Source organism: Mercenaria mercenaria, chromosome 2 (genome assembly GCF_021730395.1).
Source record: "Mercenaria mercenaria strain notata chromosome 2, MADL_Memer_1, whole genome shotgun sequence".
Lineage (NCBI taxonomy): Eukaryota > Metazoa > Mollusca > Bivalvia > Venerida > Veneridae > Mercenaria > Mercenaria mercenaria.
In genome coordinates this window covers 51980595-51994369 of record NC_069362.1, presented here as the reverse complement: position 1 = coordinate 51994369, position 13775 = coordinate 51980595, and the positions used below count along the sequence as shown (strand labels likewise).

The window sequence follows — 13775 nt, the reverse complement described above, 5'->3', positions numbered from 1 at the left end:
TACCATCTGCAAAATACCTTGGCATAACTATATCACACAACCTTACATGGAATGACCACATTGACAACATCAGCAAAAAAGCAAATCAAACATTGGGTTTTCTTAGACGTAAAATCAAAGTGCACTCAGAAGGGTTAAAATCACAAGCAAACAAAACACTCGTATGGCCCCAGCTGGAGTACAGTTTCACTATGTGGTCCCCCCACTCTGATTGATCAGCTTGAGTCTGTGCAGCACAGGGCTGCACGCTGGGCCAAGCGTGATTACGGCCGTACATCCAGTGTAGACAACATGCTGACTTCCCTAAATTGGCGACGCCTTGCACTCCGTCGCATTGACCAGCGCCTGGTTATGTTTTATAACATCTTGGATAACCAGGTCTCCATCCCACTACCGGACTACCTAACACCCAATACTAGATCTTCCGGAACCGGAACCACTCATTCCCAGGCATTCGTTCAAGTATCACCCTCATCCAACTATCATAAATTTTCATTCTTCCCTCGTACAGTATATCATTGGAATGCCTTGCCTTCAGATGTTGTCAACTCGTCTGGGCCAGTGTTCAGTCAGGCTGTAACAGGGATCGAATTTAACGGTCGCTAACTCGCAAAATTCGAGTAAGAATAAAAAAATGCGAGTAGAAAATCATGGCACTCGAATATTTTTGCGATCACGTTCGAAAATCGGGGAATTCGCTCAAACTGTCCTTTTCTCTTTAAAAACTCCTTTCGGGCAGTTAATTTACCGATAATCACGTGACTGCTTCTAGACGCTTGTCGCTTTATACAAAAGTAATTATCGGATATGTAAGTAAGCGTCTAGGCAATATTTGTTTTCATTTTGGACGTCTGTAATTTGCAAAGTTCTGTGAAAATGGAGAGGAAATAACATGTTTCTTGGTGCAAAAAAGCCCGCGGAGCTCGAAAATGTTAGCAACACTACCAACAGTGACCTGAGAAAAACTTAAAAGATCAACGTCAAGCCAAAAATCCAAAGAACCATTGAGTACTTTGGTTTGTATCGTACTTACAAAACCAGAAAGTCCCAAGCCTGTCCGGACCGTGAACTTTTATATGAAACCAAACAACAACAAAACAACTTGAATTTAGCACGTAAACAGCTTTTAAATAATTGCTAGTTGAACCCATCATTTTGCTAGTGGAAAAAAATGGCACTAGCAAAAATTTGCTAGTTGGAAAAAAAGTTAAATTCGATCCCTGTGTAAGCCAGATTGAGCACATCCCACCTTAAATACAAAGGTCTGCCCTGTTTTTAACCATTCTCCTTTTTGCTTTTTACCACTACCTTTTACTCGTTTAACATTCTTGCTAAAGTCTAGGTTTGACTAAATGGAAGATAGAGAGTGGGAGAGATAGAGAGAGAGAGAGATCAGTAGTATAGACTAATGGAAGTGTCTAGCGGTCCAGTAACCGAAATCTAGCCTGCGTCCGGTAATAGATTTCCTGATGGATAAGTAATACCTGTATATACAGTCCAAACTGGCCTTACGGTCACCTTGAATAAGCGGTCACCTCACTTTAACGGCCAGTTCAATTCCCCCCGACGAAAATCATTCTTTATTTGCCCTTGATTGAACGGTCACCTGGCCAATGCGGCCAGCGGCCAAGTAATTTCATCCCAAATGTAAAAATTTACCCCTTTAAACGGTCATTTGCAAAACTCTTAGTCAGGCGTGAAAGTTCAATAAACATAGCTGGAAATTCCAGTATGTCGAAAATGCACTAAAATTAGATAACCTTTGACCTCATGTTCAGCGGAGATTGACGAAGTGTTTTCGTCGTATATCGTTAACCAATCAGAAAAGATTTTACGTCTATGCAACACATGTGCCATAAATTATCTATAATTAGGTCGGCAAATGTATAAATGTGTTTTGATGTAATATGTTTGCAAATTAACTGTAAATTGTTGTTTCTGTAATCCAAAAGGTGATGAGAAGTTTGTCGGCAATTAAAGTAAATCAAAGGCGCTCCATTAAAAGGAAACTTACACGTATTGTTGTAATAATGAATAGACGTGATTTTGAGATGATCCTAACTAAAGTGAAATTTCAACATGCTGTTTTGTATCACTTATCAAAAGTTTCTGTCAATGATAACATCAGATTTAATTGTTTGAATTCATGTTGGAATACAAAAATGACTTCTAAACGGGACTGCAAGTGCCTTACTCCTGAGGACCGTGTTAAATGTATAAAATTACTCGAGTCGGGAAAAAGTTCACGTGTTGTGGCTGCTAAGATGGGTGTTGGACGTACGCAGGTTCAGAATGTTTTAAAGCGTAAAAGAGAAATCATGGAGGAGTAAGAATCAAATGGGAATTTATCTCTGAAGCGGCTGAAGAGAGACACTGAGTACAGTGATATAAACAATCTAGTGTACCGTTGGTTTTTGGATGCCACTGCAAGGTTATTCCCGGTGTCAGGACCTCTGATCCAGGAAAAAGCAAGGACTTTTGCTCAGGATTTAGGGTTAACGTTTGTTGACTTTAAGGCAAGCAATGGATTGTTAGAATCTTTTCTTAAGAGAAATAACATTGTTTTTAAGACTCAGTTTGGTGAATGTGGTGAGGTCAAACGTGACACTGTGTCTCAATTAAAGGAATCCATTCCGTCAGCCTGTGAAGGTAATGCTCCTGAAAACATATTTAATATGGATGAGACTGGTCTCTTCTACAAAGACTCGACTAAGTCTACTTTCTTCAAGAAGGGCGAGACATGTGCTGGGGGGGGAAACGATCCAAACAGCATATAACAGTGGCACTCTGCACATCTATGACTGGTAAGTAAAAGAATAAAACGAAAATGATAAATATAATTTGTGATAAGGAAATGAAATCAAAGAATGTACTTCGTACAATCTTAATATCAATTAGTTTCCCAAACCAAAGGATTTTAGGTGTCATACAGAAGCAAACAGTCTTGTTTTAAAAAGTGCGTTCCATAATCATTTACATTAATTATTATTCCTTATAAATGCACACTTTTAATTTGTTTGATTTTTTTTAAATGCACAAATAAGCAACTGCAAATATGGTGATGTACAAAATGTACACAAGTTTATCTTTTTATGTCCCCGAAGGGAGGCATATTAGTTTTCAACTGTCCGTCCGTTCATTCGTTTGTTAGTTCGTTCGTCACAACGTTAACTTTTTGCATGAAGGCACTTTACTCGCAAACCACTGCACCCAGGACCTTCAAACTTCACATCAGGGCTCGACACTAACGCTGGTCCGCTGGTCCGAGACCAGTGCTTTTCAGGGAGGACCACTAACTTCTCGAACCTGTGTGGTCCGACGGACCACCGAAAATTACAAGCAAGTCAACATTGAATTGTTCACGGTACTGCAGTTTAAAAATAGAATTTGGTTTTCCCCGTGTATATTTTTTTGAAATTTGGAATGCCCGGATGTAACACTGGTACTAAATCCCGGGAACGGAACACGATAACTTATCTATCTGCTTGAAGTATTCAGGGGTTCCACTAGACCCGAAAACCCAAGAGTCCCAGGACCCTTGGGCCCAAATTTTGAAGGGTCCTTTTCCAAAATACAGGAGTCCTGTCCCAACACGTCAATATAATTTACTATATTTTTTATTCAGTAATACGTAGATCTTTACCTAAGAAAACAATAAACCCAAGATCATGTTACAGTATAATAAAAATGTCAGTCTCAGATCACATAGTCTCATATTGTAAACTAATATTTAGCAAAATTCATGTTATTTTAATTAGGTTTTTCTTCAATATTTCATTTCATATTTAATAACAGAACAGTGCTATAACACTCTAGAAAAATGTATCCAAAATGTACTATCCGAATACTGTTACACTTTCAGAATGTCATCGGAAAGAAGTTTTTGCTCAGTCTATTTGGCAAACTAAGCTAAATCAGCGATAGTTCCTCAAATAATGATGCTACTTATCATAAAAAACTGCATTGAAAGTCAGGTTTTTTTTTAGGAATTTTGGAAATATGCATATGACATCGGGTGTAATTAGACCCGTGAATGGACATAATTTCTAAACTTATTTTTGCTTTCGAAATTCATCAAAATTTGTGAAGTTTCTTGTTGAAATTACGATATGATCACTAAACAATGGTCTAATTTAAAGTTGGCATGAAAAAATCTTGCAGGGCACTTTTCACATGCTCGGTAATCAGCTGCTTACGATAATTTAATAATTGGCGCCTTTTTTGACAGTACACAGGATTCGCTTTATCAATTAATTTCAACACTTCATTGATTTCTTGTTACCTATGTGCACTCACCGTGACGTAACTTGCTGATAAAAAATCAGCGAGGCATGTCTACAGGAGAAAGGGCGGGATTTAGCAGAGATCAAAGGCAGGAGAGCATGACCGCGAGTGTTTATTTTGAATACACGTGTCTATCGTGGAAAAAGTTTTACTGAAGGAAATTAATGATACGAGAAAGGATTATCAAAGGAAAATGCCCCCGGGTCCCGAAGGACGCACAGGCAAGTATTCTGCCGGGTCCTTTGAGCATCTTTTGAAAATCTCCCGGGTCTGGACCCGGGGTCCCGGGTCAAATGGAACCCCTGAGTATTCATTTACGAACTATTGAGGTATCAGTACAGTATCCAGCGTTCGGTAGAGCCGAGGTTCCAGATTTTGACCCGCGAAAATCGAGAAAAACTCGTATCTGACTCGCACAGAAAATGCCCCATGCGTCGGCGTGACCCGCGGAAATTTTCTTTGATTCGTCTCGAGTTCGAAAGTTCTGCCCCTGTGCCAATTAAAATCCCAGTGAATTTAAATATTGTTTGCCGCCATAAGCGGAAGTATGGCAGTAGGCAGAGCGTCGTATATTAATTAGCTACTGACATATGTCAATTACGCCACGCGCCAACTGACACGTTGTCATCTCGCGGTTTGTATTTAGTGCCCGTCATTATCAAAAGTGTTTATTGGTCAAAAAGTTAAAAGTTAATTGATAAACAATGCAAAAAGCAGCCTATTATCGTGTTTGTACAACTTGTTAATTAGCAGTATACAGCTTCTGCTGTATTGTTGTCTTGCCGATTATTACTGAACAACAAATTGGATAACGAATTTCATTTATTTTATGTGCTTGACACGTTTATATAAGCCGATCGGCCGTTACGATCTATAGCATTTTATTTAATTTATTATCATTACCGAGGCTTTGTTTGGGCAAAAACAAATAAAAATTCTTTTAATAAGCAAAAATTATAAGTATTCAATAGGTATAAAGGAAAAAAAAGAAATTTATAACACGTATTTTATCAAGAATTTAATGTTACTTTTGTTTTCCATATTTGTCACCCGTTTTCACGGCCGTGATTTTCGGACATTCTTAACGAGATTTTCTAGTGCAATCTTAATGAAAAGTCAATAAAAAGTCTGTATTTAAGAAAAAATGACAACTGTTGCAAAAAAAAGCTCTAATTTTGAAGCATTTTTCGAGAAGAGGCACCAAACCCCACCCACTTAAAATATGAATTGCTGAAAAAATCATCTTTATTGACATCTTTATTTTAAATTTGATTTTCAAAATTATTTTTAATAATTAAATGGAAGATGTTTATCAAAATAATAATATAAAAATCACATGTTTTGCAGTGTTTGTAAAAAGTACTCCATGAAAGAAGAGGGGGTCTCATATGTTACTGGTTGCGTTAACTTAAAAAAAAACCACATCCACATCTAGGTAGGACCACCTGAAATTCTGTCGGACCATCAGTTTGCAAAAGCTGCTGGTCCTTCGGACCACCACTGGAAAAAAGTTAGTGTCTAGCCCTGCACATACTGATAGTACTTATTGAGTATACCACCCCTACTGACTTTGGGGTCACCAGGTCAAAGGTCAAGGTCACAGGAGCCAACGTTAACTTTTTGCATGAAGGCACTTTACTCGCGAACCACTGACCCAGGACCTTCAAACTTCATATGTTGATAGTACTTATTGAGTACACCACCCTTACTGACTTTGGGGTCACCAGGTCAAAGGTCAAGGTCACAGGGGCCAACGTTAACTTTTTGCATGAAGGCATTTTACTCGCGAACCACTGCACCCAGGACCTTCGAACTTCACATGCTGATAGTACTTATTGGGTACACCACCAGGTCAAAGGTCAAGGTCACAGGGACCAATGTTAACTTTTTGCATGAAGGCACTTTACTCGCGAACCACTTCACCCAGGACCTTCAAACTTTACATGCTGATAGTACTTATTTAGTACACCACCCCTACTGACTTTGGGGTCACCAGGTCAAAGGTCAAGGTGCTGCGGGAGCATTTGTCACCATTAGTGACAGCTCTTGTTATTTTTTATTTTTAAATTGTTCTTTTTGTTTAATGTTAGGTGAGAAGCTTAAACCTGTAGTCATTGGCAAGTCAAAGAAGCCCCGTTGTTTTGGCTCCGTTTCAGTGGAGAGTCTGCCTGTAACCTACTACAACAACAGGAAGGCATGGATGCTGACCACAACCATGGTAGACTGGCTTAAGTCCGTTGACAGGAAAATGCGTGCCCAAAACCGCAAAATTCTGCTCTTTCTTGATAATGTTCCAGTTCATCCAGATATAACACTTAGTAATGTCAAACTTCAATTCTTTCCTCCAAACACAACATCATTGCTGCAACCAATGGATGCCGGAATTATTCAAACAATGAAGCTGAAATACAGGAAACGCCAAATGCAGCATGTTCTCATGGAAATGGACAAACACACTGCCAAAACTGGTCCTCAGGTGCTAAGGGACATAACTGTGCTTGAGACAAAGGAAGTGACAGTCATAAAATGTTTCAAGAAATGTGGCTTCGGTGTAGATAGTGCTCTACCGGTAGACAGTACTTCCAGTGAGAATGATTCTAGTGATGACGGTGATCTTGATGATGATTTTCCTTTGGCTGTTCTTAAAATGGCCCAGGAATTGTTTGGTTGTGATATGCCGGAATTAATAAAAATTGATCAGGACTTTGCCACTTGTGACAATAACATGACTGACTGGGACCGCCCAGCTCAGGAAATTATGAGAAGACATGACACAAGAAGAGGAGTCAATCAGTGATGACTAGGATGAAACACCAGCACCTGTGACTGTGTCTTCTGCTGAGGCAAGTGATTATCTGGTAAAACTTAAACACTTCGCTCTTACCTCATGTCAGCAGGACATGTTAGACTTGTTAATGAAAGCTGTGGATTTATTTGTGAAACATAGTGTAAACACTAAAGTTACTCAAAGTAAAATAAGTGACTTTTTTAAGTGAAAAAATGTGTAAAACCTGCGATTGTGATTGCAATCTCCTTACTAGCAACTCTTAAATTAGTCGGTATAGGACAGTCTAACTAGTAGACTGGCCCTGGCGTGATGCGCACCGACAAAATTATTACCTGTAGATTAAACTACCAGTACTCATGTATGTAATGACGTTTGTATGATATTGACTTTATTATTGAAAAACTGTTACTGTTTGGTATTTCTTTTTGTATATATGTACGTAAAATGATGATGATTCTTGTGATGATGATATTGACCAGAATTATTATTGAAAAGAAAACAATGAGGAACAATATAATAAAAAGTAACTGTTTTGTATTTCTTTTTGTATTTATGTATGTAAAATGATGATGATGGTGGTGTTGCTATAACACAACAATATGAATTCTACAAAAAATATCCCCAAAAATAACAGCAATATCTACACCTCCGTTAAGTGGTCACCTGCCTTAAGCAGCCACTTTTACCAATTCCCTTGACTGGCTGCTTAAGACAGGTTGGACTGTACCGGTTAGGCCATAATAAATTAATTCCTAGATTATCATCCCCGCCCGCCCCCTCTTTTTTATGCTGCCCCGACCTATTTTATTTCTCTCTCAAAAAAAAAAAAATGTACGAACCGCGATAGGGTCCCGTATATTTGTTTTCATGCTGCCACAAAATACCATTGATAATGCGGTTTTTTTTTTTTTACAAAAAAAACCTGGGACCAGCCCCGACACACAGGTATAGACGACTTTCCAACTTCAAACCAAAACAAATTCGCCATTTTGGTAAAGGGAAATTGCTCTCCGCGCCTACTGTCTACGCTAAAATCTAAGATTGCCGTTACATTCCCGTACAAGATCGAGTAGTTTAAACCTTATTTTTCTTTCAAACAAAATTAATTTCATATAAATTTAAAAGTATTTTGATGAAAGTAATATTAAAAATCACAAATATTAGGATACTTATAAAAAAAATGGAAATTATTTTCACCGAGATCAAACTGTGAACAACAAAATTGACACGAGGTGACATGCTAATTGACGATAATTACAGCCAGGTTATTTGATCATAACAAAAGACTATCACACCTTTTGTTATTGGTTTGAATTGAGAAGCTCATGTCATTTTGAACGATACCATTCCGAAATATTGAAACAGTTGCTTTCTATCTATTCAAAATATTTAATTAAAAAAGAAAAAAACAAAACAAATATAACAATATTTTTAGTCGTCCCACCTCTCCCGCTCCCGTCGGGTTTCTCCCGATTCTGGATGTAAAACCCGGTCAACCCGATAAGAAGTCCAAATCTCCCGATTTAAAAAAATCAAACAACGAGAAAAAAAGATTTAATCCTTTACAAATATTAATCCTCGCTAATAACGAATCTGTGAACAACAGTTTTCGGACATTTTCACACCTATTTACCCCTGTTGATTATTGTTTATTGCATGATATAACGAATTCCAGACGTTTCACCCCCAAGACTTTTCCTCCCCAAGACATTTCACCCCCAAGACATTTCCTCCCAAGACTTTTCACCCCCAATTTTACAAACCCTAGACTTTTCACCCCCAATTTTTAATATAGTGAAAATTTGAAATATTTTGTTATTTGATATTTAAAATCTTTTTAGCTCACCTGAGCACAAAGTGCTCAGGGTGAGGTATTGTGATCGCTCACCGTCCGGCGTCCGTCCGTCCGTCCGTCCGTCCGTCTGTCCGTCCGTCCGTCCGTCCGTCCGTCCGTCCGTCCACACTTTCCTTTAAACAACATCTCCTCCTAAACCAACAGGCCAATTTTGATGAAACTTCACAGGGATGTTCCTTGGATGGCCCCCTTTCAAAATTGTTCAAAGAATTGAATTCCATGCAGAACACTGGTTGCCATGGCAACCGAAAGGAAAAACTTTAAAAATCTTCTTCTCAAAAACCAGAAGACCTAGAGCTTAGATATTTGGTGTGAAGCATTGCCTAGTGGACCTCTACCAAATTTGTTCAAATCATGACCCAGGGTCAAAATTGACCCGCCCCATGGGTCACTTGATTTTACATAGGAAAATCTTGAAAAATCTTCTTCTCAAAAACCAGAAGACCTAGAGCTTAGATATTTCACATGTAGCATTGCCTAGTGGACCTGTACTAAAATTGTTCAAATCATGACCCGTGGGTCAAAATTGACACCGCCCTAGGGATCACTTGATTTTACATAGGAAAATCTTCAAAAAATTTCTAAAAATAAACCAGAAGGCCTAGAGCTTAGATATTTCACATGTAGCATTGCCTAGTGGACCTTTACAAAATTTGTTCAAATCATGGCCCCCGGGGTCAAAATTGACCCTGCCCCAGGGGTCACTTGATTTTACATAGGAAAATATTTAAAAAATCTTCTTCTCAAAAACCAGAAGTCCTAGAGCTTAGATATTTGACATGTAGCATTGCCTAGTGGACCTTTACTAAAGTTGTTCAAATTATGACCCGGGGGTCAAAATTGACCCCGCCCTAGGGGTCACTTGACTTTACATAGGAAAATCTTCAAAAGTTTTCTAAAAATAAACCAGAAGGCCTAGAGCTTAGATATTTCACATGTAGCATTACCTAGTGGACCTCTACAAAATTTGTTCATATCATGACCCCCTGATCAAAATTGACCCCGCCCCAGGGGTCACTTGATTTTACATAGGAAAATCTTCAAAAATTTTCTAAAATAAACTAGAAGGCCTAGAGACTAGATGTTTGACATGTGGCATTGCCTAGTGGACCTCTACAAAATTTGTTCAAACCTTGCCCCCCGGGGTCAAAATTGACTCCGCCCTAGGGGTCACTTGATTTTACATAGGAAAATCTTTAAAAAAAATTCTAAAAATAAACCAGAAGGCCTAGATCTTAGATATTTGACATGTAGCATTGCCTATTAGACTTTTACAAAGTTTATTCAAATCATGACCCCTGGGGTCAAATTGACCCTGCCCCATGGGGTTACTTGATTGTACATAGAAAAATCTTCAAAATTTTCTAAAAATAAACCAGAAGAGCTTAGATATTTGACATGTAGCATTGCCTAGTGGACCTCTACAAAAAGTTTTCAAATCTTGTTTTTAAAGTTACTTAAAGAATATTTCAACTATATTTTCTCATAATTCTTTTGATTGATTTCTATTATGATCTTTTGACCTTGAAGACTTGTCCTTAAGTGCAGTGATAACAGGTGAGCGATATAGGGCCATCATGGCCCTCTTGTTTATATATTTTTGTATAGGTTGTTAGGGCATTTATGAAGATAATTTGTTACTTTACGAACCATAATTCTACAAAATATACACTGAATTTAGGGTAACATACATGTAGTCAACTTAATTGATCTTTTTAAATCTCAATTTGTTGAGACTTCTTAATGATGATTTTTTTTCTATGTTATTTGCAAAATAAATGAATTTTGACAGATTCAGTAATTCCTTCCTATTTTCCGTAGACATCAGATTATCAGATTTACAGAGTAGGCCATCTACAGTAATATGGTTTTAAACATTTTCTTCGTAATTTTTTATATAACGGACATACAAGAAGAAAGTGATATTCATTTTCTAAAGAATTAAGATTACAAAATTTACATTTTATATCATTATGATCCGTGTTGTTATATCTACCTCTTTCTATTTCAAAATTATGTTATGATAATCTAAATCTACTAAGAGCAATTTCAAATTTTTTATCTTCAACTATATTAAAGTATTTTTCAAGATTAAAGGAATGTTTAAATCTACTATAAGAGAGTAATTATTGAGAATTGTTAATGTAAGCATATCAAGTTATTCTCTGAAGATAAAGAATTACTGTTACTATCTTGACTTATCCATATATCCGACAATCCCAGGTTTTCTAACAGCATTTTTATTTGAAACGCCCAGTTTGAATTATTATATGTACAGTAATGTTATTGTTTGCATCATACAACATATGATAAACTCTTTTTTGTAGTGAGTTTTCATTCGAATTCAGTAAACGGAACCAGTAGCTTACCATATAATACTAATTATTTATCTTTTTTTTCTTATTCTATTATACTTAGTACGCATGCTTGTAAAATTAATTCTATTTCCCTCATTTTTGTCTTTCACATGTATTTCTTCCTCTCTTGAAATTATTTTTTGCTATATATGTAACAAGATTCATCAAACCACTTTGACTTATTAGATAATCAAGAATTTGTTATTATTTCAATTTATTGATATAACTTGAACATGTACAGTTTATCATTATAAGGACAAAATATACTAAAACATGCAAGAGAATGCTGCCAATTAATTAACAGTTGATAGACTTAATTTATCTTACAAAAACTAACAATTTAGTTGTCGACAACAAACGATGCGCAATATAAACAATTTTATATAACATTTTTTCCACAATAGATTTATTGCTTATTTCCTATTCAAAATCAGCATAATATTTGGACAAAATTAATTTAAGTCCGAAAATCCCAAAACTTTGTTTTAATCAGCCAAATCATTAATCTTCTAACACTTGATTGACTTATATAATTTATTTTTTCACAATATAACAAACAAGACAAATGGGTCAATTTTTTATTCAATCTTATTTTTTACCATTGATAATTTATTGTACAAAATTTGGAAATATTTATATATTTCTATACTATGATGTAAATTATTTGATAGCGGCTTTTAGCAATGTATTTTTTTTTTATGTCACAACACTGTTAATTGATAGCAAACTTTCAAACCTTGAACAACAAGGCTAATTTTAACATCAATAAAATATTTTACTTTGTAGTTATTATTATCAAATGTAATTTTATTTTTTTCAATCACTGAACTTCAAACAAAGGGATTAAAATATTTTTTAGTTTTGTAATTATTATCAAAAGTACCTTTAATCATTAAAGTCACATTTTCAATCGTTGAACAAACAAATGGATTAAAAGATAACCTGGTAAATAACTTATGTTTAAAAGTTTATGGTCATCTCTACTAACAAACATCATAATTTTTTTTTTTTTAATGTATTAACCTAATTATAATACATATGGAATTTTCATAACTATACAACCCCCTCCCTCCAAAAAAAAACATTATAATCATATTTAATATTATAATAACAAATAGGGGGTGAAAAGTCTTCATATGCTATAAAACACCAGACTTTTCACCCCCAAATTGGGGGTGAAAAGTCTTGGGAGGAACAGTCTTGGGGGTGAAACGTCTGACACCCGATATAACAAAGCCAGGTGTTGATTAATGTGTCACAACTGAAACAGGTATTTAATTTTTCTATCAATAATATCGATTGTAGGACATTTGCCCCCCAGGACATTTGCCCCCCAATGAAAAAATGAACTGCTGGACATTTGCCCCCCAGTTGAAATGGCAGATAGGACATTTGCCCCCCATTGCTTATTATTGGAATGGACATTTGCCCCCCAATATTTTTGTCCTATATGCCAGTATATATAACTGTATTTTTGGTTGTTTTATTATCATAATTACTCTAAAAGGCAATTTTCAGTAAAAAAAAAGTGTTTTATTGATAATAATTTGATAAATATGTTAATTACTTTCAGGTGTTAAGGTAAATAATAGCCTATTATTGAGTAATAAAAGTGCTCATAACTCAATTACAATCAAATTTAGATCAGAAAACATATTGGTCCTACCTTTTTCTACAAGTTTTTGAAATCGAAAGTAGATTACCGCGGTGCCGATTTTGATAAATATTTCTCTTAAATAATTTTAGTAAGAGAAGATGTCAAGGTAAATATTAATATCAGGTGCTGTTAAATGCTGTTAAACTGTCTTTGCATCATAATAGTTTGTCAAACACATCTTTAAATTGGAGATATGGGCAATGTTTACAAAAGCGTAACAGTATCCGGACAGACAATTTTGGATATCCAGATTTTAAAATAATTTTACTAGTTTTATTTTCGAGGAAACTAAGTGGGTTCATCAAAGACGCAGGTCAATCCAGTTCCTAAATAGAATGTTGAATTGTTGATAAACGTAATATGAGAGTAGAAATGAAAGTCAACAAGTTTGTTTTTACTTTATTCTATTTTTGCCATTTGACTTGACTTGTACTTTGGGGTTCAATTTATGTTTAAATAGCTGTCATTTTGAATATGTAAGGCTTCATTTTGTGAGTTTTAACTGAAATAAATCTCATGTTAAATAAATTGATGAAAAGGACCATTCAGCTGAAATCCTAGGAGTCTGTATGTACACTTTTGCTAATTTCAAGAGTCAAAATTCCCGGTCCGGATAGTTGTTTTAAAAATAAAAAATAAAAAATAAAATTCTCCCCCCCGCCCCCTTTTTGACCAAAATTTGGATGATAATCTAGGAATTAATTTATTATGGCCTAATTTACTAAAGATATTGATACTTATCTGTAAACAAAATTTTGTGTGAATACATACTAAAGATTATTTTAATTGTCTCGAATAAATCACTGCATTATTCAGCCAATGAAACAAAATCAA

At 35.8% G+C, this 13775-nt stretch overlaps 2 protein-coding genes across 2 annotated transcripts in view; both read left to right on the top strand.

The window, feature by feature from the left end:
• The window catches only part of LOC123563959 (TGF-beta-activated kinase 1 and MAP3K7-binding protein 1-like), a 51506-nt gene that overhangs the window by 671 nt on the left and 37060 nt on the right, over positions 1–13775 (top strand). The gene's annotated exons all lie outside the window — the stretch shown is intronic.
• Positions 1022–7980, top strand: LOC123533797 (tigger transposable element-derived protein 6-like). The gene is made up of 2 exons (XM_053536601.1): positions 1022–2804; positions 6375–7980. The coding sequence occupies exons 1-2, from the start codon at positions 2741–2743 to the stop codon at positions 7079–7081; spliced, it is 771 nt and encodes a 256-aa protein (XP_053392576.1). The 5' UTR covers positions 1022–2740; the 3' UTR covers positions 7082–7980.

Coding starts and splice junctions, on each gene's coding strand:
- LOC123533797 (XM_053536601.1), top strand. CDS start 2,741: ATGTGCTGGGGGGGGAAACGATCCAAACAGCATATAACAGTGGCACTC. Junction 2,805..6,374: donor ACTCTGCACATCTATGACTG/GTAAGTAAAAGA, acceptor GTTTAATGTTAG/GTGAGAAGCTTAAACCTGTA.